Consider the following 24,918-nt stretch of genomic DNA (forward strand, 5'->3'; position numbering starts at 1 on the left):
TTTCACCAATCTGGTCTCTTTTATTGGTTGAAACCCACACGCTGCATGTTTTGGCAAAGTACCACACATTGCACGATATTGAGTCCTTGCCAGCCTCACATAATCTCGCTCTACCCGGCAATACGTTTGACTAGCTGCTTATTGTGTGTGCAGTAAGGCTGAGAATAAAGAATCTGGATGAAGCCATGGCTTGGCTTGTATATTTTGCAAAATGAACTGGAGGTGTGGAACATTGCAGTTTGCCGGTCTTGAGCAGGACACCTGCTATTGTTTGTGAGAGTGTGTGTGATCAGCAGGCATGAATAATTGATGAATGAATCAGTATTTGCATTTATCTTGGCAAGAAATGTTATGAATCAATTAAATGACTTGCAGCACGTCTAGTATGTAGCAGCAGGCATGTTTCTAATTGGCCATTGAGGTTGTTTGTCTGAGATTCAGTCGGTGACTCCCACACACTACAGGACACATGGCGATCTATCAAACACGTTTGATCAAAATCAGTAGTCTTTGAGAGACCAGATCAGAGGCTTCAGGGCTAAATCTGTGAAAGCCTCACACCACAAAAACAACTGGGGAAGATTATCATTAATTGGTTATCACCCTTCCAGAAAAAAAACAATTGCTGGAGGGATAAAAAAAAGTATCTATTCCATTTGTCTGAAATACTTTTTTTACACACTAACTTTTCTATTGATAGGACTTCTTCAGGGTTCAAGTCCAATAATTCAACATTCTGTGTCAACTTTTAGCCTTTTATTTGCAATGTTTTCACTTGAACTGACAAAATATTTGGCCTTGATTTGTATCCTTGCTTGGCCAAATTACTGATCCTTTTCTACTGTGTGACCACACATTGTGTTTGAGTGCTGACTGTAGAGTGTGTGTGTGTGTGTGTGTGTGTGTGTGTGTGTGTGGAGAACTGAAACGTCCATGGTTCTGTTTTACTGTCATCCTCTGGCCATGAAAGTTGACAGCAGTTAATCGTGAATTGGAGGTCTTTATTTGTGTGACGAGAAATTCCCTCATAAAGCTGGAGCTGCTGAACAGTGGATTGGAAAAAAATACAAAATGTCAAGTATTCTAATCACAAAGAGCAGTGCGGCATCTATTGGGGCAGACAGAGGATGGGGCACAAAGAGAAACATGTACACACAAACATGTCTTGTAATGCAAAAGAAACAAACATTGTGCACATCGATATCCCATGGCTATTAAAGATACTTGCTGTTTATATTATGCTATTATATGATAGTCTAACTGATGATAGGATATGGTGCACAGGCGTTTGTTTCATCACTCAGGGACACAACAGATGAGAGGAAAGTTAGACATGCTTATGGGAGCATCCATGTACCATGAGTAAATTAAAAAAAGGACAAAGACAGGGTGTATTAGTAGCATGTTTTATAGAAAAAAGGATCCCAAGTACACAATGAGTGTGATATCAGATGCAGAATATTTTAAATTGTGCTCAATCTTAGATGAAATCAATCTGCATTTGATCTTTCAACTTAAGTAAACAGCGAGATCTTAAAATCAATTCTAAAATCTAATAGGAGCCTGTAAAAGGACGGCCAAATGGTGGATATGTGATCCATATTCTCTGCAGTGGAGATGAGTGTGAGCTTTGCAGCTTATGCAAGAAAACAAGGAATTCAATTGGTCAATACAAGAGTCATAAAATTATAAATAACTCATTCCAAATCTAAAAGGGATAAAGAACATGATTTAAAGACCCTTTGTACATGATTTGGGAAGTTTAATTCGAATAAAAACTGCCCTGTTTCCAATAAAGCTTCCTAATGTCAACCAGGCGCAGAATACAAAGTCAGTTGATTCACTCTGGATCTTCCATCTCTCACAGTGTGGCTCCTGGTTCGGGCTCTCTGTGGGAGTTGGTTACGATACGGACTTCCTGTAAACGGAGGCAAAACAAAAACACAACAAGAAACACAAGCTCTGGTCACACCAGTGAAAAAAATACCAGGTTCTCGTTCACATGGGCATCTTCAAGGGGGCTCGGTGAACAAAAATGGCTCTGCTGGTGACATACACGACTCCGCAGCGCTCCAGCATACCTTCTTATCAAACCAACCTGACAGCCAATCACGTCAGGTGTGGCACAGTGACAACACTCTGTACAGTCCGAGTTGCACTGCAATAAACCTCACCACTACTACTGTACAGTCCGGATCATAGTACAGTTGTAGCCTATTTGTGACCGAAGTTGTGCAAACCAAAGTGAGTGATTTTCAACTTTGGTTTGAAAGTTTTTAGACATGGAGACTAAGGATTGAAATAGTATGGCTTCCCCCCGCCCTCCCTGCAGAATCCTCCTGATGGCTGATCTGTCACACAAAGCTTAGAAGAGACAGATGGACACAGACCAGAGAGCCAAACACCAGCCGGGTGGTATGACGGGTATGGGGGTGGGGAGTTGTGGGGGAGTTGCGGGGCAGACCACAGAGAGGCGGACGGACAGAGGGTGTGATAGATTTCTGTGGTCTGCGGGACCACTTGAATCCATCTGTATTTCTAGTTTAACACGTCAGAATGGGTCTTCACACTGCACATTAACAAACTAATGAGATGCTGTGCAAAACTGAAGGACTCTACATTTTTCTCGGTATGGTATTCCATTCACGCACGGGTGATCAGTCCCATACCCTCCTTTTCTCTCTGTAACAACAGGATGCTGGCTGGTGTCTCTCTTCTGCTCCCTCTTGTTTTCTCCATCTTTCCTTTCCATTCTTTCCTCTCTCTAACACCCCAGGATGTCATTACCCCCACAGATGTTTCGCTCCAGTCCTCTTATGACAAGTCAACACAAAAGCTCCACAACTCCCGGGGTAGAATTCAGAATTGACTACCTAAAACAAAGCACGCATGTAATTTCCACCTCAAGACCTAGCCAGACAACTAGTGGCCCCAGTTTATTCCCCCTCTCCTTCTCTCTCTGTTATTCCCTAATTGGTATGGCATTCATGGCTGGAGCGCAACAGTTATTTCCATCCACTTTTGTTTTTCTCAACACATCACCTTTGCTGGCACTGGTTCCCAAACAACAGGGCTCTTGCAGAGGATGGAATCTAGCTTCATTGCACACAAAACCCCGGAGGAAACAATAGATGCTAATTTGCTAATGACATTACTGTGGAGGTTATTAAAGCATCAGCAGAGAGGCAGGAAGCATCTTCTTCAGGGGGAGCTGCTCGATTGCTCCCAACCTGGACTCAACAGCAGTGCAATATTGCAGGGAAAGGATGTTGATGCCACAGTGCTGTCCTGAGGGCAGTGTCTCTTTTGAGGAGCAATCACCATAATGATGATCTCACTAGTTGCCCCATGGGCTAATCTGTTGGCTTTTATTAACACCACCACACAGGCATACACACTCCAACACCTAATGTAACAAAGGTTGCTGTGACAACTGAGATGGTCACCATGGTGCTGCGATGGTCGCTTTTGGTTATGGCATCGCAGACTTCGTCCTAACTCCCTCACTTCTGGGTGCGGTGCCAAAAGGGGTTTTTAGAGCAGCTTGCTTTCAACTGACTCAAGCAGAGATGCATAAACAGTGTGAATCTTTCAACCTTTTCTCCCCATTTTGATATTGTTAACAGTGCTGCTATGTATTCTGGATTGCCAGTAAATCAGGTTTTAACTGTATTTGATTATCATGACTTACTCTGATGTTGTTATGGTCTCTTGGTACACCAGTAGAGTGTGCTAGGCTTACATCCGGGTGAAAGGCTGGCTGACTACTCCCTCCATACTAACCCCACCTCACTGGCGTGCAGCAGTAGTAAGCCCTTTCTCTGTTAGGGGGATTCAAGCTAGTTGTTTCTGCATAAACACAGGTCAGTCATTTGTGTTCCTTTTTTACAAGAACGTCCAGTCTTTCTGAGAATGAGTGTTTCTGTTTTCTGGTACATGAACCACAAACATACACTCCACTTCTTTTCACTCAGCCACTCATGACCCCTTCAACATGTCAATGTCCCTCCTTATTGATATTTGTGCAATTTCTGTGCTTTGTCTGGTGACAACAGCTAATATTTCAAATGTATGGATGAGAGTGCGTATGCCTTTTTTTTTTCTTTCTTACTGTCCTTGGTTTAGTAACAGCATGGAGAATGAATGCATTCACACATTCACAGGCCATTTTGCATTCACATTCACTCTTCTGCCCACACTAACAGGAACTATAAAAGTTGTGCTCTTCACCTCAACCATGAATCGCATGACAGCCTTCACCAAAGAGACGACATTAGTTATCCCTTATTTGGAAGATCACCTTGACCATTCACTGACAGAAGCCTCCGTTTTGGGCTGCTTTTATGTTGGTATTGATCAGCGACGCTATCTCTTATTGATTTCTTTGCTGCACTACTACATTTGATGGATTGATTGGCAGCCTGAAGCTAGAGACCAATTTGTCAAGGAGCATTGGACCTTGCCAGAGAAGAGCACCATTATGTCCCAATCATGGATGGCTAACAATCCCAGGGGGGGGTGTGGGTAGAGTGTGTGTGTGTGTGTGTGTGTTTGTGGTTAGTGGGTATAGTGGTGTTGCCTATTCACGGTTGGCTTGTGAGCCCTGAGTATGTGCAAGACTGAGCAAGACTGAGCCTGCGTCTCAGCTCCCCCGTGGGTTACAGTAGCGCTGATTGAAGCCCACCTTAAACTGAGATCATAGGCGTTTTTTTCCCCCCCCAAGTTTCTTTTCATTATGCTCTTAATTTCAACTCTCATTATGGGTAGGCCGTTGACATTCAAATAAACATGTTTGCATATGTTTTCTTTTTCCTTTTTTTCCTGTTTGTAGCACAAGAGCTCCATCCTCCAAATGGCTATGATTCAGCTGCTGCACATGATGATTTGTGCCCCCAGTAATTATACCTTCCTCATGCTGGGAGAGAGAGAGAGAGAGGGCGTAGGGAGAAAAAAACCTGTTGTTATTCTTAAATCCCCACTCGATGCTGGCTTAATCATTGTCTGCCTTGTCTTTGGAATGGCTGTAATTGAAACATTAGCCGTTCGGGTCTATATACAGCATGTGGGCGGATCGCGTGCGCCCTGTGGACGGATTTTAATCATAAGCCTCGATCACAAGCCGAAGCAACTTGTGTGTACTTCACTTCTGCTCTCTTTGTTTTTGGTGTTTTCCTGTTCTCTGTCCTCATTTTCTGCATCCCTGTATGCATGTGTGTGCTACATCTAGACGCATCACTTTCATGTGTATTTTACAGCATTTCCGTGGCTGCAAAATCACTACGTTGAAAGCAAGCGATCCATTAGCCAATGCTATTGACTTCCTCGCGATGGCATCCTCCACACCCAAGAACCCATGTTGTATTTACAAGCAGGCTCTGTGTTGACTTGATACCTGCTATGTACTTAGTGCTTTTCAACTCCAGTCCCGGGCTAAGAGACAAGCAACCAAAAGGAAGCATTTGCTCAAACGTATTGACTACTTTCATGAATCTTTTATTGGCTGCTCAAGGCGATGGGTTGCCAGCTGGGTAGGTTGAGAAGATGAGGCGCCTATTCGATGCCGCTGACCACACACAACCTCCCTGTGGGCTAGCGCCGCATTTTAAAGGTTTATCTCCTTGAACCTTTTAAACACCTGAGTGATACTGTACTTTAGAGGCCCTCGCCACATCTCTATCACCGCTATGACTCACCCAACATTAGACCCCAGGCCCAAAACTGCTTCTGACTGGCGTTGTCCTTGGCAACAACTTGAGCCACAGCTTATACTCCCTCTCTCTCTCTCTCTGTGCTGTCTATTTTTGAGCCTCTGTCTCCCTACCATTCGATCTTGTATGGTTACCTCAGAGCAGGGTTCAGGAAACATGTTGATCTTGCACGTTTCTCTCCACAGGCAGGGGAGGCAAAAGGAGTCCAGCACTGTCACTGTGTGTCTCCAGAGACAACACACCTCTCAAAGCCAAAATCCCACCAACCCTCCAACCGCAACACCCCGTCTTCCACTCAGATCCACCCCTTACACCCCCCACCTCACTCCCCAGTGGGTGGTCGATGTACAAACCTTTTGGTCTGAAAATGAGATGCTGACTCATTTGCTGTTATTTCGCCGCCCCCCATTGGGGCTGCTGATGGCACCTGAAAGCACTTGGCCTAAGGAATGTGTCTATGTTGAGTGTCCCGACACAGAGCCATCTGTGGCGCATCGTCACAATCTCTGTTTTTCCAGGTTTTTTTCGTCTGCCGCAGAACGATAACTAATGAAAAAACTAAAAAGCAATTGTTTCGTAATAATGTTTAACCATAAGGTGATATGTCAATAATGTGTTTACAGCTTGTTCCCCTGCCCCCAAGTGGCCAGAAAATCAATGAACACATTCCCCAACCTGTTATCTTACACATCTGTACAAATCACTTGTATAAATGTGTACGATAATAAGGCAGTCGACAGAAATCCTAACCTGGAGCTCACATTACAAACAGTCTGCTTAGCTTCTGGTTCTCTTAATTAACTTTAAGTTTTTGCAGGTTTCTTCCATATATGTACAGGTTAAAATTAGAACTTTGTGTCAGTGTAAAAGGTTTCCTGTCCCATCAGAATAGCAAATTAAACTTTTCAGTTCCACCATTACATCACAGGAAGTACGCAAGGCTGATGAAATTCAACAAAATACATGTTTAAATACTTTGAAATCCACCTTATAGTACACGTTCGTTGTTCTGAAGCTGGGACTTTAATTATTTGTGGTGCAACTAAGCATTTGGGGCTGTAATTGCCACCTGAGGAGGGATTGAATGGATCACTGTGGCATCTGAAGATAATTAAATCCTTTATCTATAAACATATAATCTAATGTTTTGTATTATTTTTTTTTATTTTTTTTATTTATTATCGTGTTTATTTGTACTGTTAACATATTGTCAGAATGATATTCTTCAACATTGTAGACCCTCACTCTGTAATCTCTTTCCTCCGACTGCTCACCAATCCTCCCCATCTTTTCTCTCTTTGCAGAACCTACGGGAGGTCTGGCTCAACTACCCACCGCACCCCCTGCAGGTTGGTTGAAATATGTTTTATTATTGATGTTTATTTTGGCTAGGTGCCTCTCATTAAAACTCACCTCACCCCCAAGACACAAAAGCGTTCTCCCATCTTTGAAGTTTTCCAGGCCTGAATGTATGTTTTTTTCTTGTGTGTGTGTGTGTGTGTGTGTGTGTGTGTGTGTGTGTGTGTGTGTGTGTGTGTGTGTGTGTGTGTGTGTGTGTGTGTGTGTGTTGCTAACAGAGGTGGGCAAGCTGTTAGTTATTTTGCCTGAGGCTGATGGAGTTCTTTGTAGCTGTCACAAGGCCCCCAGTAGCCTTCCACTAGTCTCAATTGTTTTGCTCATGTGTCTCGCTGCTCTCCTTTTTGGTCGAGACCCTAATCCGCTTTTTCATTTACTCTCTCTTCCTCGTCGCCATTGCTCCTTTCTGTCCTCTTTCTCCGCTGCGCCGTTCTCCCCATCTCCATCATCATGCTTCTGCACTCACTCACTCACTCTCTCTCTGTCTGTTCTGCCCTTCTTTGCTTTGCATGATCTGCCCAGAAACATTGAACATGTCAACAGTGTTTGTTTGAAATTAGGATTTGGAAGAAGAGATCAAAGATGCCATAACAGGATTACAGTCCCGAATCACATGGGGCCTCCAGGGACCGTCAGGCATCCTTCTCTCTGATGTGTTTGTGTAGAGAAAGTGTTTCTTTGTGTGTATGATGAGACTCGTCTTGAAGCAGTTTATTCTCTTCATCTCCCTACGTGTGCATGAGTGTCTCTGCGTCTTCGTATGAAAATGTTTTGCTCAAAACAACATTGTTTCTGTTTTATTTATATATATGTGTGTATATATATATATATATATATATATATATATATATCTCTTTGCCTCCTCACCACGATATTTTTCATCACCAAATGCTGAAGATCCACAGAGTGCCTGGATGTTTTTGTTGAGCTTGTCAGTGCTCAGAATAAACCCATTGAATCCAGCAGTCTGTTTTCCCGGTGAGTTGCACAGCGGGGGCCCCAGCGGCGGGCACCATGGTCAGGGTGGAGCCCCGAGGTCAGCCCTACAACCGCTCGGTGGTGCGAGGGGAACCTCCACAGTGTGCTGCATGAGTAGTCATTAGCCGCTTCAGAGCTGTGGCCTCATTACCACACACTGCGCGTGGCTGAGGTTTCCTCTGGGTGGTCCCCTGCCAGTGGGGTAACGCCTGTTAAATTGTGCCAACCTCTTGGTAGCTTGATAGCATGCTGACCTTTTTGTCTTGAGATGATATCACCTAAGCAGTTTCACACAAGGAAGAAACATCTTTCCCTTCATTAGTTATTTATTTATTTAATTATTTATTCTATGATTGAGTGAAGGCCCCTCAGAGTTAAAGCTTGAACGTTATGCCCAAAATTGTTGCGAGGATGACAAAACAGAGGTGAAAGAGGAGCTGCCTTAATGAGATTTGAGTAGATGGCAATGGCAGCTCGCCATGGCGTGGGTAATTATGCGTACACCCGTCTTTGGCATACACGCATACATTAGCCTTGCCACCGACGTGCCCTACAGAGCGCAGTGGAATGCTTCGTGGTTGACAGGCACATTTATGTCTTTCGTGTTCGCTCGATTCGCACCAGCGCATCATCACCACCAGCCCTCCAGAATAATTTACCAGAACGTCATTTACGTTGAGTCTGGATTTCAAAATTTCTCCTTTGGTTTATTGGGGAGATACATGAGTGTCGGGCATTTTGGGCCTCAAGAGACCTCGGCTCTGATTCTGCTTTCTGTCTGGACTGAGCTGAAAGTGATGCTTTGAAGCCATTTCAAAAGTGTTTTTTTTTTTTCCTCATAACTACTGTTGATTCTTTTTTTTTCCTCCTCTCTTCACTTCGTTTGAAGCCTTGCTGCTGGCCATTCCCCCTGAAGGATAGCTAGCGCCTGTGAGTGCTGAACTCGTCAGATGCCGTTAGTTGTGATGCATGACATTTAAACGCCTGTGGTTAATTAACAGAGGGAAAAAAGGCAGAAATTAAATGTTTCTTAGGACATATTGGAAGATGGAACCATGACATTACTGGCAGCACTCCAATTAAAATGCTGAATTTAAAAATATGTCTCTGCTCTGCGCACTGGCTTGACATGGGACACTCTGATAAAGCTGTTTACTTGTCTTTTCTTCATGAAAACACAAAGGAGATGCTGAAAAATGAAGAAAGCGTCCATCTTTCCCTGGAGAGCCTTGAATGCAGCTTTCTTCATTCTTATTTTTGGGGTGCAGTTAAATAGAGCAAGCTATCACGGTCGTTATGATGTGCTTTAGTTCCCTTTGAATGTCCATGCGAAATTATGTGGCTCAATGTTTCTGTTTTCCTTGGAAAAGATGTCTTGGTCAAGCTTACAGTTGTACCACGCAGAGACCAATTAGATGTTTCTAGCAGCCTAATTAATGCACCCATAAGGATATCTCTTGATTTAACAAACATGCATGCACATATTTTCTTAGCATATCAGTTCTTTTTCTAATGGGTGCAGACATGAGCAAACACTGTAGTTAAAGCGAGCGGCTTGTTTTGCTGAACCCCTCTACCTCTGAACTCACCAAGGCCTAAAGCTAATGTTAAAAGCATAATCTTCAGCAATTTTCTCAACCAAAAACTGTTCTTTCAAGATTTATCGAAGTCGCGAGTCTCTGATATAGCCTGCTTTAGAACAAGCGAGGAAACTTACAGTATAACTCAGTCACCAGAGATATTAATTGACCGTTTGAATCACCAGATTTAGAGAGAGAGGGGGAAAAAAAGCAAGCTGTTTGACTTAAAACTTAATGACGAAGAGATTCCATCTGCTGCTGATCATCTGAGTTTGTTTTGAGGCGGAGTAAAAACACACACTCTAAACAGGCCCTCAAGCAGCGCATACTGTAGAGGTTCATTTCATTTAAGGAGTTTATTTGACGCTCTCATGCGGAACGACTTCATCGGGCAAGTAAGGTTTTTTTTTTTGTGTCTGGTTCAAGGATCCTGGAAGTGGTCACGCTGGTCTGGATGCATATTTGCTATTTTGAGATTTGAGATTCTGTCCTTCTTTATTTCTCCTCTTTTTGGTACATCCTTGGAAAAATATACTTGATGCTACACATTCTGTAAAGTAAAATGAAATATAATAATAATGAATAGTGTTGAACATAGACAAGATATTATACTTAAATGTATACAAAAACAAATGATTTCCCTCCCTAAAATCATTACAGCAAAGACTGTTGGGATATTTTACAGCATGCATTTTTAGTTATCATACGTATCACATACTATCGCAAATAATGGGTGCAGACCCACGTTTTTTGTCACCAAACCACCTTTTGTGCTAATTTCTTTCCCCCTTGTCCAGGTCCAGGAGCCTCAGACAGACAGGCAGCTGATTGAAACGTCTCCGGTCCTCCAGACGCTGACCAGCTTCGAGGATTCTATCGGAGTTTTGTTCACACATGTCCGTCTTCTGGCCAGAGCCTTCACCTTGAGGACTGTGGGCTTCAACCACCTCACCCTGTAAGTGCGGCCGGTGTTTGTTGGTAATGCAGTTACAGCCAATTAAAATGCAAAGTGGAGCACTAGTTGGCCAGATGTAATTTGCAAGGATGCTGCCGAAGTAGCCAGACACCGTCTGATGTTCCCTTCAGAGGTGATGAGGCATGATAATATATAACATGATCTGAGGTGCTGGGAGTTTTATTATACGTCGAGCTTTTTAGATTGTTGTATCTGTTGTGAATGCCGCCTCCTCCCACATCATCATTAGGTTTACTCCCTGCAGCGTATACGTTTTCTTATAGTCTCTAAGACTTTCTGTGCAACAAGTGATGTCTTGAATGTCATGTTCAAAGTACCTCCGTGAAAGATAGCCTCCTTCTCTGGCTTTCTGGCCCCGTGCCTAATCCGAGGGTTTCACAGTCAAGAGAGAGAGTCATATCTGTAGTCTCCCTGTACCTGTGAGGCCATAACCCCACTGCCTCATGGGAAATGGGGTTTTGATTCACTGGGTTGTCCAGGACAGATTTTTGCTTCAGTCCACGATTTATCCAGATTTAATTTAGACCACATCCACTGTACACATATGCACTTGGACTTTGGGTCATTTTTCTCCCTTAATTGCAACGTTTCACAGTGATGCTGTGGTGATTTAGCACTGACATTGGAAATGTTTTTTTTTTTTCCTCTCAGCCTCTGCTTTAATATTTGCTCAGTGGCCAGTAAAGTTACAAACTTCAAATTGATCGGAGAGAGAACGGCTTGGTCTGTTTGTGCCTAATCTTTGTGCAGCTGCGGTGTAACCTTGCTCATTCATTGATGGAATGCTGAAAAGATTGCTATTTTCATAAGAAAATGTATTCACTAATGAGTCTGTTCACTCCAATTTGAGGTGTTTCTGACTCTGAGAGGGTTATTTGCAGTGGAAGCTTAACTCACTTCTGAGCTTTACAACGTAACACAATAGTGAGTTTGACAGCTAAAGCAAATTAGCCTTGGCAGCACACCTCTGATATCTTATTGGCAGGCTCCACTCTCTAATTGCTTGCTTAGGTTTGCCACAAGGACACTGCTACTGTGTGTGTGTGTGTGTGTGTGTGTGTGTATGTGTGTGTGTCATGTACACACATTCACACATACAGTACTCTGCTGTGTATGTTCTAATCCATCACTTAAATGTCAAACTTCTCCCCAGTCATGGTCAGTGAAGTCGATTAGAGGTCCAGAGGTTTGTCTCCCGCTGAGCTTTACTTTTTCCAACTCAAGGTTGATACCAATAATATTTTCTGACTTGGTGGCATCACATCCAATATCTTAATTCTAAAACTAAGTTTAATCTGATGTTTTTTTTTATATTTCACAGAATTTTATTGTTACTTTTCCTGGAGCAAAAGGAAGAAATTCATATATTTTCAGGGTAATTTATGTTCATTAGCTCATTAGTGGCCAAAGGCAGGTTGACCTAAATAGAGCCGACTGACTTGAAAGCTGGAGCTGAGCAACTGCTGCCCATAAGGACCAAAGGTTATACCAAAGTAGGTCACACTGTCGTGATGGAGAGAAGAACGAGGTCAGATAATGGAAAGGAAGGTCAGACAATAAGGTAGACAGCAGATGAGGAGACAGGACCCAGGTTGGCCTTTGGTCCATCACTTTATGCAGAAATAGAGGACACACTGTCCTAGAAGAAGACAGCACAAGAAGCAAGTATGGGGAGTTGACCCTGTTGAGAGGCGGTGGAGACCGGAGGCTACCATCAGACAACAGAAATGGAGAGCTGTGGCCCCCAGGCGCTGGGCTTCCTATCTCCTCTCACAGCGGAAGAGCTGGGTGTTGCAAGAATTTCACTGTTGGTGAAAAAGGATCCATCTCTCTTCAAGTTCAGTATATGTTAAGTGAAAGTACATTTTACTGAGCAGCTTTGGAGTAGTTATTTGAAACGCACATGCAATTTTGTTCTACTAAATAGATTCAGGTTGCACAAAATTGCCTTAATGCAACGTTTCTGGGTTTTGCAATTTTAAAAAGCAAGATTCTCTTAAAGGAACTGCAACAACTTTAGCACACAGGCCTCGTTACACCATCGCAGATGATCTCCGTCACAGTCATTTAGCAACATGTTTCTGGTTGAAAATAAGGTTAAATGATGGTGATTCTTTAAATAAATGGATTGCCATTGGGTTGGGTAATTCCAGTATTTTCAATTACACTTTCACTTATTTAAGGACTTTTCTGGAAGTAAGTTTCAGTATTTAAACAAGACAGAATAAGGCAGACGACTCAAACGATGTGATTCAAGACAACCTGAAAGTTGTGAACAATGAAAAATAATGTGAAAACATTTCACCTAATTTTCTATTTGAAGAAAATTATGACTTTTAAGATTAGGTAGTCCATGAAATATCTTCTCTATAAAGATCGAGACGTTCGTACTGTAACTTTAAAGCCAGTGCAACATTTTTCCTCTGCAGCGAAAACACACTTAATTCATTTTCTGTTTAGTACAATTCTGCTAAAAGAGACCCTGAGATATAATTACATTGAAGTACCATTTTGAATTTCTATTGATCTTTTGATTTAGTGAAATGTACTCTCATACCATCCGTTGCCAACAGATTCCAAAGTCACCGCTCTACTTGCCCCCAGGTGCACTTTGCAGAAAGTAGCTGCAGATTACACATTTGAACCTTACACAAACATGCACATATGAAACAAGAACATTATTTCCTTAAGAACCGAGAGGGGAAAATGGCCTTAAAAAATGGAGTGCTCCCCTCTTTTAGAGCGGGCAGCTTGTAGCTGCCTCTTCAGAGGGGCTGTTTAAGGTATTTTAGATCAAAGTCAAAGGCGAATAAAGACCTCGGCTCCACACTTTACCTCAATTTCCCCCCACAGTACTGGAGCATTGTGCCTCCGCTGTTGAAGTGAATAAGGGATGGCTCTTTGTGACGCTTCACACAGCAACGCATTCCTCTTTGACCCTCTCTATCTTTCCTCCCCCCCCACTATCTCCTCTCTTTTCCTTTCGTCTCTCACTGTCACTCCACTGTTCCCTTTCTCGCTCTGCCTTCTATTGGACTTGAAATTAGCTCACACTACACCTTCTCAATCTGTTTCTATCCAGCGTACGCTCTCTGGCATACCCCTCTCCCAGCTCACATACAGTATGTATGGTAGATTTTGAGAAAATCCGCAGTGAACCCGCTGACGTACAGTACTGAAGTGCAGGATGAACAGGGAATTCTCTCAGCCTCCCACTGGCCTCCATTTCCTTCCTCTTATTACCCCCTCCTCATCCCAACCTCTGCTCTTCACGCTCTCATGTGTTGTGGCAGAGCCTTTTCATTAAGAAGCTCTGTGATTATTTTTAATGTGGGAGTGTGCGTCAGGCAGTGTCCCTTCCCTCCTAATGAAGCTCAGAAATAAAAAGTAGCTTTTCTTTTACTCATCCTGTGTCCCTGCATTAAATCCTTTGGGTAGATGTCTTTGCTATCTATCAAAATCCTTTTATTTTTTCTTTTGCTTGTCATAAACATTTAAATGTTCAAATGGGATTTGGGCAACCAGCAAACCCTCGCAGTCATATAAAACATCGCTGGACTAGTGCTTAAACCATTAGTTGATATTCTGTGTTTTATATTAAATGAAACATCGTTGGGTTTTGGGCTGTTGGTCGGACTCGACAAGCGATTTGAGGACGTCACTGTGGGCAGGGAAATTAAGAGTTACCAGACATTTCATAAACTAAGTATTTTAATGGAGAAAAAAAACAATCTCTAAGGAAAATAATTGTGCGATATCACGGGTCAGAGGTGTGGGTTTGGATGTCAGTTGGCAGGAAGTTTTTTTGCACACTTCCAAAAGTGCTGTTGTTGCGGTTTAAGTGACTTCAATTTATTCATTTCTCCCTCCTCTTCTGCCTTCTTATACATCAACGTGGGTGAGAGAAGTGATGATGGAAGCAGAGGTGGGGGTTCCTCCTCAGAATAGGTTTTAAAAAAAAAAAAACCCAGCCAGAATTACCCTTTAACTGATGTTTCACTGCGTCTTTAACTCAGATCTCTTTGCCTCAGATCGCTGCAGCCCCATAAAAGGCAGAGGCACCAGATATCGGACAATAAACTTTGGCCTTTTTTTCCCTCTTTGATGTCAGCTTCCGACTCTGCATCTCTCTCTCTCATCTTCAGACTTTCCCCTCCTGCGAGGAGCTCATATCTATAGAGGGATATGTGCTCTGCTGCCGTATATACCTCCCTGCTTGCATGGTGCTCGCTAACGCCCCCCCACCCAACGCTTCCTGCCTGCCTGGCACAGCACCAGCCCACATCTGCAATGCTAATCTATAATTCTGTTTAATTAATGACCTGCCTTTCACTGATGGGGAGCAAGGCAGGAAGCTGATGTACAGGATCACAGTGCTGCCTTTACTTTTTTTCTAGAAATTGTTAGAAAGTTGTTTTCTAAACCTGTGTGCCCGCTTGCTGCTTTTATGGGCTTAGGGTTTTGACAGGCACTCCTGCAGGTGTACCAGAGGTTTTTTTTAAGCGTGTATTTTTCTTCCGTTTTTTTTTCCCATTTGAATTGCAATCAAAGCCGGGCGTTTTTCTTCAGAAGGACTGCTACTTCAGGCAGCCTCTGAGTTGTCACACTACCTGTCCCCAGCTGTTCCCAGAGGCCACCCATGAAATGTACATCAGCCCGACTTCAGTGTTTCTGTTAAAAAGACTAAAAGCCTGGTAGATTTGTCGAGAGAGCATGATGCCTTTCATGCCTCCCTGATATGTAGCTGAATAACCTTATGTGAAACCCTCCCTGTCTCCTCTTTCTACCCCATTTTCCCTTGCCCTCCCACCTCACCCCTACCATTTCATTTCCACCCTGTCCTTTTGTAACCTTATGTTTCTTTGAATTCTCTCTCATCCTTTACCTCTGTCCACCCATCCTTCCTTCCTCTTGTCCAGGGGCCACAACCAGAGGATGGAGTTCCTGGGAGACTCTATCATGCAGCTTGTGGCCACAGAGTACCTCTTCATCCACTTCCCTGACCACCATGAAGGGCATTTAACAGTAAGATCAAATCTCTTAAATCATATGTCATCACACACACACACACACTCCTCACAGGCTTTCTCCCGCCCACAGGCACTTTTTTTAATCTGCATCTGCATCTTTGCACCTGTGTTTTGTCTTTATTCTGTCTGTGCTTCTGCTGTCTGAAGTTGCCCGCTGTTCCCTGCTTCTTACACGAGTTTACCTGAAATGAAGTTACAGCTGTGCTTTTGTGTTTGTGTGTGGGTGATTTTTTTTCTTCTTTCCTTCCCATCAATCTTTGAATCTCCAAGTGCCAGCCAGCTATTCACCCCCTTCCTCTTTTCCTTGTTTCCACAAAATAACTCCCTTCCACTGCTCACCCCACACTGTGCTTGTATGTTTACTGTACTCCGTGTGATGGGTATTGTCATGAGACAAAATTGTTCTGTGGTTTTCAATAACACATCTTTGTTGGCACATTTTTTTGCTGAAGCTGTCAAGTGTAAAAAATAAAGTTGCGTGTGTGCGCAAACTTGCACACTACCTGTGTTACAAGCAAGTGATCACTCTTTGAACATGCAAGTCCATTACAACACCCTCTTTTCATTCGAGCATCAGCACTTCTCTTCAGAAGACTGACTGCTCGCGGCCGGAGGGATTGAACTGGTCCAGAACTGAATGAGAACCTTTGCAGTTAGATTTATTCGTGGATACTCCTTATAGATGGAAGCTGTGACGTCATTTGTTTAAAAGCTTCCAGCGAGCTTTCGTTTAGAGACTGAAAGCTCCAGCAATGCCTATGCCCAAGAGTCGAGATGGGGTACATCTGAAATGGATTTCAAATCTGGGGGAAAAAAAGTGCTCATTCAACCAGTGTGTGTGTGTGTGATTGCGTGTGCACTGTTAAGGAGGGAGGGCACATCACAGCAAGACAGTTTCAGACAGTCATATTGCATTCTATTTGCTCTTTTCCGCATCTTGTAGCTATATTTAACATGTTTGTGTTTTTCCTTTTAGAGAAGTAAATGTACCTTACCCGGTCTAACATGTTGTCATCCGCTAAGCTCCAAGTCACAATGTAATATTTAACAGAGCAACGTGCAATCTCCCTGAAACATTTACTCTGCATTACCATTCCTGTCTTTGATGAATTATTCCATGTGGGGTTTATTTTGATGTTTTTGTGTATTTCCATGTCAGCGTGTGTTTGCGTGGCTGTGTGTTCACACCTTGAGTACATCTCTGATAGGTGGACATAAAAATCTGATGCTCTTTTTGCTTGTCCATAGCTACTCCGCAGTTCACTGGTAAACAACCGCACTCAGGCCAAAGTGGCGGAGGAGTTGGGCATGCAGGAGTTCGCTATCACCAACGACAAAACCAAGCGACCAGTCGCACTGCGGACCAAGACTCTGGCTGACTTGTTGGAGTGTATGTTCACAGTTCTTTGATGCATTTACAGAAATATAGAATGAAAAAGAAAGAAAATCTTTATGGATTCCTGCTGAACCTTTTTCTCGCATGTATCTCCAGAATGTGCAGTTTAAGATGGCAGCATGAAGTACCATTATTGATTTCTTTGTTCCCTTTGTGTTGGGGGTCAAACACAGTCACTTCTCTGCTGAAGACTCTGGAAGATGCTCCCCATGTGTCCACCAGCTACAGTTGCCACAATATCCCACAATTAATAAGCTACTTGTGGTATCTTACTCGCTTAATAGATGTTTTTGACCAGAATAAGACTTCCAACATATGCTTAGTGATAGAAGTGGATGATGGAAGACTCACATTTGGCAGCTAAAGAGAAAATTACCTGCATTGTCCAGTGGTTGTTTTATCTACCTTGGCTGAGGTGGACCTTGTTATGTTGTCTTGCTTTCCGGATATTATACAAAGTAGAGTGGGCAGTTGGCCTGGAAGATAGTTTCATAACTAAAGCATGCTACAATTCCAACTGAAAACACAGCCGGTATGTGTTCATCATCAGGGGTAGCTGTGCACCAGCTTTACTCCTGGTTACACGCTGAGAGTTAGTTAACTAAGTGGAAAAAAAGAAAATTGATAACAATAAAATAAGTGTGCTCCAGGGCAGTAGGTAGGCAGCATTTAATGCCCATATTTAATTATATTAATCAGTGCAAGTGTTAGACCCCCTGTTTCTCATAATTTAGTCATATTTTACCATATTACATGTTTCAAATTGTGGGCTGTATGTTGAGGTAGCTGGTAGCCAATTTCCTATTTGATGGGATAAAAAGTCATAGTACTATTCATTTAAATCACTGGTTACAATAACATCACATTATTGTAATGTGTAATAATAAAAATAATGGTCAGTGAGGAGCGTTTGCAGGATATTTAAGGTGTTTGTGGGTGGTGGATCGTGTCGTGTCATTGGTCACTTGGTCCTGGTTGAGCTCCTTCCTGAAAGGTGAAAAAGAAGTCCATATCATGGTCACAATTCCGATAGCGATATCGATATTTGAGAGTTTAGAAAAATCTGGCAACATAGATGGCAACACTTACCATAAACATTTTTGAAGGAGCCCTTAATGTTTTTTAAGTTCTTAGATAGCTATCGGTCTTAAAAAATCCAATATTGGTCTGGCTGTAATGGATACTTCTTGTTCACGTTTAGATTTTTATTACGTAGCCTACTGTTGTGATATGAATGCATAATGTCCCCTAATCCCTAAGTTCACAAATAAAAAATAGATGGTAAGTTCTTCTTTTATTAAGGCGTGCATATGGGTATAAAAATCAAATAAATGTAGCTAGAGGAAAAATGTTTTTTCCTTTAATTTAAACTTCAATGCACATTTCTGGATTTGAAAACCACAAAGAAAAGGCAGTCTTAAGGAAAGTGTGCCAAAGGTTTATGTTACGTGCATGTCAAAATTGATATTAGCAGAACAGAGGAGCAAACGGGTGGGGGCAGAGTGGAGAGAGCAAGGGCCTTTTTGGGATTGAGCTCATGTGTATCGGAGGAGACCCATTGCAGTCCACATTGGGCCATTAGGGAGCTAGCAGCACCAGGGACTGTAGTATAAAGGGGACAGGGAATAGACCATTGCAGTCTGGCAGAAAAACAAAGAAAGAAAAAAGCACTAATGCATTCCAGGTCAGCATTCAATAGCCAGACCTTATTACATGAGCTTCATATCATTTGCCTTTCAAATTATCCTTCAGAGTTCGGGCCAGAGCAGAGTTGATGACACGGGAAGGGGACCAGGGTCAGCGCTAGAAATGAGTGCAGCTCTTCCGCATATGAACAGTCGTGCCCTGCAGCTACAGCAGGCCCTCGCCGGCCTCCTGAAATATTACCTATTATTCCCCTCTCATGTCCCGCTGTCTTAGTCACGGAGATGAGTGAACGCACTGGCAGCTAATAGAAGAGGAAAACAAAGGGACAGTCATGAGATGAAGATGACACCCAGCGCCTACTGCTTACATTTCAAATCTTTTTCAGTCCAGTTAGGCCGCCAGTCACTCCAGCTTTTATCTTAAATGTATTATATAGATGTTTCCGTGAACTCTGTGTGGCCCTCGCTATACCGCTTTCCTGTTTGATGGAGAAAGAGCCATCTTTTCCAGTTGTTTACGTTCACATCACATCACTTGCTGTGGAGGGCCACAGCTGAGGTTTGTCCTCTGGTCTTTGTTGATGTTTTATTTGCTTAAGGAGCAGAAAGAGAGCCAACTGTTAAGCAGAGCAGAAAAAGAAGCCACACATCAACTTCCATCTCTCATTGTTTTATTTGATCACAAGTGCTTTCTCTGTTTTTCTGTCTGCAGCTTTCATCGCAGCTCTCTACATTGATAAAGATCTGGAGTATGTGCACACCTTCATGAACGTCTGCTTCTTCCCCCGGCTGAAGGTGAGCCCCCATCGATAGCCATTCACCACTCGCACCTGATCAATGAGCTGCTGAGCCGTGCGTCTCCAAGAGAAAGAACCAGGGAGATGACAGGAGGGAGCTAATGGCTGGGCCCTAATGGTGCTAGCATTGACGCACGGCATGAAGTGATGCTCGGCTGTTGAATGCCTCTCGCGGTGGCGGCTTGCTCACTATTTTAGTCATCTTTTACGGGAATTGCAGCCGTGTTGTCAGTGTTTTTCTATTGGTCCAAGAAGTGCTTGGGCTGTTAATGGCGTCCACTTCTGGAGTGTTTCAGGAGTTGGATAAATCGAGTAAGCTTCAGTCAAGACTCCCGTGGCCAAATGTGAGTGAGGAAGGACAGGCATTTTATTCTCAAGCACCACTGGATTGTCCAAATTTAGATAGAAGAGCCCTAAGACACAAACTATCGCATACACTCTCATACCTAAACAGGCATGCGCACAAGGGTGCTCACACACATGCTCACGTACGAGTACCCACACAGCGTGGACCTCTCCTTGTGAAGATGCTGCAGTGGTCTGATATGCCATGCTAATTGCTGTCTTGGTGTGCCTCTCCAGGGAGAATCCCCAGCTCTGGAGGAGCTGAGCTTTGCGTCATGGTCGCTGCAAGAGAGCACCTCATTTCCACTTCCAAGAGAAAAGTTGTGAAACAGCCAGCACGTCTCCTTACATAGCATTCTGAAAACCACAGCGTTGCACACTGTGCTGCTTCATCCAATTTGGATGGAAATAGAGAGGCAAAACTAGGGACATAAACGCTCCTTTGCTTGTGTTCGCTCCTTTCCTTATGAAAAGAGCGTAGCATATAGCTACGCTCTTTTCAAAACAGCCTCATTTCTCTGCTTTAGGCTAAAGGGGTGTAGATGCCCCCCAGAGAGAGGAAAAGTGGGAAGGAGAAAAAGGGAAGTAAAGCGCGGAAGCAAGAACAGCAGAGATGGAGGGGTTGGGGGGCAGTAAAGCGAGAGAGTAGGAGCGCGAGCAACAGAAGCAGAAGCACTCTTTGTAGAAAATTAATAGGAGCAGACAGTTCTGGATTCAAAGTCTGCCTTTTTATGACAAGGCTGCTTCCCTGTTAATGGAAGGGCTTTTAGAAGTCCCCCTTGGATAAGAGAAATGTATCAGGGCTGCACACCTGGGAGACTCCCAGACGCTCTTTATATCTGGCCCGGGATTGGCTTTTGTCTTAAGTAGCCTGTGATTTGTACTCACCGTGAAGACACAGATGGAGAGCCAGTCAGGGAGAGAGCAAATAAGTGAGTGCAAAAGGAGGGGGTAAAAATGATGGAGAGGGTCACGGCAAGAATAAAATAAAAGCATGAGCGACCGAGGGAGAGAGTTTGGAGCTGCAGCTGAATTTTATATCTGATGTTTCTGATGATTCTTTGAAGGAAGTTTGTGAAAGAAGTAGTTTGATTACATGTGTGTTTTGTTTGGTGTGTGTGTGTGTGTTGCAGGAGTTCATTCTGAACCAGGACTGGAATGACCCAAAGTCTCAGCTGCAGCAGTGCTGCTTGACCCTGAGAACAGAGGGCAAGGAGCCTGACATCCCGCTGTACAAGTAAGACCCCAGAAAACACAGAGAGACACCAGCTATTTGAAGCTAGCGCTGAAGTAAAACATGCATTTCATCTGCCACGAGTGACTTTTTGTTTACCTTAAGTTTAGGTTGGTATATGTTTTTTTTAACATGTTTTGAGGGTAACTTAATAACTTCTTGCTAGAATCCACCTATGAAAGTAAAGTTTAAATTTAAACCAGCCTTTTTATTTAAGAAAACATTTTCTAGTTGGTTCACAGTATCTAGAAGTACTAAATATATGATAAAAAAGAAGGAAATACAGATAGTAAAGTGGTTCCCAGCCTTTTCTGAGAGATGTACCCCCACAGCTCTGTCAGATAAATGTATGTACCCCTCCATCGATTAGTTTCAACCATTTATTTAAACTTTTTATCCATTGCTTTTAGCTAACCAGTTCAGCATATCTGCTAACTAGTTTTCACGCACTCTCAACATGTGGTGTTCAGGTACAGCTGACTGAATAGGTGGATATATTTTTTATTCAAATTGTAATTTCTCTTTTTTAATTAGTTGAGCTACTCCACAATCTTTCCACGTACCCCCAGGCAACTGCAAAAATGTCAGTTTGGTTGGGAATCACTGGTCTAATACATCCATGAACAATAAAGGATTTGCGACCTCGGTATGAACAGAATTATATTGTGATCTATTGTATAAATTGGTTCCCTGATAACCTAAACATGTGCATACACTCCTGCACATGTACACCGTACATACAAGGAAAGAAAAGTCCCTCTCTTCGGCGTGACCCGAAGTCTACAGTTGAGATGGGTTCAGTCAGGCATCACACGGGCCACAATACACATACAGAGAAATGAAATGGCTCAAACATAATTCACAGGACTTTTCTCCTTGCCATCGGTCCCTGAACATTGTGAATAGCTGTGTAAAGGTCTCTGTTGTGATAAATAAACACACCCAAAGAGACCTCTTATTTGACAAAAGGTCAAGGAGCAAGTGTCATTTGACAGAAGGCTTTTGAGAGCTGCCATGTAGCGGTGTGTTTGTCGTCATGGAAACTGACAAACAGTGTTTTCTCTGAGAAAAAAGGTGGTCGGCTGGACTTGCAAGGGCGGTTGGAGACGGAGCGGTTTTATGTACAATGAACTCCACAATCCAGAATTTAATCAGTCCCGTCCTCCCTTCCTCTCTTCCTTTTATTTATTTGAATGTCTCCTCTGTGCTCCTGTTTATTATTCTCTCTGTCTGCCCGGTGGATGGTGATTTTTGACACAGCACAACTCTGACACTACAATCAACACTTCCCTCCAACTTTATTGCCCACAAGAACGTGAACGAGAAACAAATGGAGCTCCTGGGTGACTTGAATGTCAACATTTCAACACTTACATACACAAGAATAGACCCAAGCTAGCCACCGATGAATTTGAGGCTTTTGCCACAGCCTTTGGGTGTAATCACTACTTGCTCTGTTTCTGACGAATGCGCAGGATAGCCTTCAGCACTCCCTTAACCTCCTCATGAGATGACCCCTGCTGGTCGATAAGCCAGAATCGTACACCTTTTTGTAGCATTTCATGCAGCAGCTGTTGGTGTCACAAAATGTCAGACTGTCTTCGGGGTCCGTCTGAATTTGTTTACAAGTGTGAAGAGTAGAGGAGTGGAGGGTGAGACAAGAGTGTGAGTCAGACAGAAAGAGACTAAATGACCAACGGAGGGCAGGAAAGGACACAGAAAGGGGGAAGGGAAGGAGTTAACGCACCGAGCCCCATGCTAAAGGTTCCCTAGTGAATGTGTCTGGCTGATGACAGATTCACACCTCAACCCCACCATCACTTTACTGTACATCTCGTCGGGGCGGGACACACCAGGGAGCAGACGCATACGCACTTTCACATTGTGCAGAGAATGGCCTTAGTCAGAAAGTAGCTGCTTTTAGTGTGAGCTGAAGCTCGCACAGACCCTCTACGGTGCCGTTTCTTCTCCCTCGCACACTTCCATCTGTGTGCAGCCTTGAAGCTGACAACTTCCCAGCAGCTCACAGATTTCCTTTTCATTCCCTCTCGTTTTGTGTTATTTTAGCAGCGTGATAATTCCAAGTGACACGCTCTCCCTGTTGAGATTTGGCTAAAACATCGTGCACGAGAGTCTTATTTGCTCCACACATGCTATGTGCTTCTTCATTTGTAAGTGAGAAAGGGGGCTGAATTATTGATAAAGTGTCATAAGTGACCACATTGCATTAAAAATGGATTGCTCTCCTGAAATAAGTAAATTGTCTGTGAATAATTTAGGTGACTCACAGCTTGGGCCTGAGATGTTTATGCTAATGTTAACATTTCAAACATCTCCCAAGTTTTGTCTGCTGTCTTGTACATATGTCCCTGCAGAAATGGAACAAAATTGACAGCTTGGCTTTTTTTTTCCTTGTTAAATGAGGTACATCTGTAAATTAGTTGAGTGATATTCTCTTGTCATCCCTCTCGCACATTTCTTGGTCTCCTTTTAGCTTTTTCATTGTTTACCCTTCTAGCGCACCAAAGACTCGTGGGTCTCTCAAAGACTATTGTCATTCTTTTCTTTCAATTGCTCTCCCAACATGTCATTTTTTTGTTTTTTGTTTTTTTTACCAAACGCAGATCTTGGTATCTGAAGATGATGGGTGTGGGGAGTTGGGGAGGCTTTAAAAGTTGTTTATATGTCCCTCAGATGGCTTCTGCGCCCTCTCAAAGCACGCTACTGAATCAAAGTGCTATTCCCCTCCTCTCAACCCGCCGCTTGAGATGAATTATATTTGTTCCAATTGAAACTTTTTTTTTTCTACCGCCCTGTTTCTTGTTATTTCTCTGAAGGACAATGTCCCTGAGTGTCCTTGTGCCTTTCTCCTGGGTATTATTATTATTTCTCAACTCTACCCTCCTCCCTCTCATCCCATATTTCTGTGTTTGAATTTGCAGGACCCTGCAGACAGTGGGGCCCTCACATGCTCGCACCTACACCGTCGCTGTGTATTTCAAAGGGGAGCGAATCGGCTGTGGCAAAGGCCCAAGGTGAGTAAGACAGTACAATATAATAAACACAACAGGACAAGGCTCTCCACTTCTCAATGCACCGCTAATGGGCTCGAGAATAATGGCTGTGCTTTATTGATGGTGTTTATTATAGCAATTAAGCTCTTGTTGGCCTATTCTATCGGGAGAGACATTATGCAGAATGAAAACGAATCGATTCATTATTGATTTGACGTAAATTGTGTTATGGAAATATCACTTTGTGCAGGAGAGGAGTCTGTGACCAGGCGACATGACATCCAGGGCTACATTTAGGTCTACCTGGGATGTTGTGTTCGCAGCGGGACAAGGATGTGTGTGTGTGTGTGTGTGTGTTTTGTATTTCTGTGTTTGACTGCACACGTTTTGTGTGTGTGATCACACATTCACGCTTTTGTAAAGTAAAGAAAGTGAATCTCCGCGCGAAGGCCTTTTCAGGGTTGGAGGGGTTGACAATAAAGCTGCAGCTGAGCCTGCGAGAAATGAAACCTAAATCCATCAAACATCTTCCACCCTCCCCCCATCCCCCCCCACACACACACACATGTGGAAATCCCCTCCACGGCCCCCTACTTGAAAGCGCTCTCTCTTGCTCTAAGCTGGCGATAAGTTTGTCCCTTCCATAGGATCTTTGACAGCTTACTGTTTTTGTATTTACATGACTTAAGCTCCCAGCCACCTCCGCTGCTGGGCTATGATCACACAGCACATAATATATACGGAGGGACGGTGAATTGCAGGCGTAAACAGTGCCCAGCGCAGAGCCGCCAATAGGCTTACCTTTTTCAAATGTGTGCACTGTGTTACCTGGGATTGTTTTGGCAAAAGGGCTCTTTC

The 24,918-nt window shown here is 43.3% G+C and overlaps 1 protein-coding gene across 1 annotated transcript in view; it reads left to right on the forward strand.

Moving 5' to 3' along the window:
- drosha (drosha ribonuclease III) overlaps positions 1 to 24,918 on the forward strand; it is a 74,338-nt gene that overhangs the window by 41,502 nt on the left and 7,918 nt on the right. The window contains exons 23-29 of the mRNA XM_070928041.1: positions 7,013 to 7,057; positions 10,420 to 10,577; positions 15,518 to 15,623; positions 16,877 to 17,018; positions 19,383 to 19,465; positions 20,946 to 21,049; positions 23,989 to 24,081. Coding sequence (XP_070784142.1) covers positions 7,013 to 7,057; positions 10,420 to 10,577; positions 15,518 to 15,623; positions 16,877 to 17,018; positions 19,383 to 19,465; positions 20,946 to 21,049; positions 23,989 to 24,081 — 731 coding nt within the window. The remainder of the gene's footprint in view (positions 1 to 7,012; positions 7,058 to 10,419; positions 10,578 to 15,517; positions 15,624 to 16,876; positions 17,019 to 19,382; positions 19,466 to 20,945; positions 21,050 to 23,988; positions 24,082 to 24,918) is intronic.

Source organism: Enoplosus armatus, chromosome 21 (genome assembly GCF_043641665.1).
Source record: "Enoplosus armatus isolate fEnoArm2 chromosome 21, fEnoArm2.hap1, whole genome shotgun sequence".
In the NCBI taxonomy this organism is placed as follows: Eukaryota; Metazoa; Chordata; class Actinopteri; order Centrarchiformes; family Enoplosidae; genus Enoplosus; species Enoplosus armatus.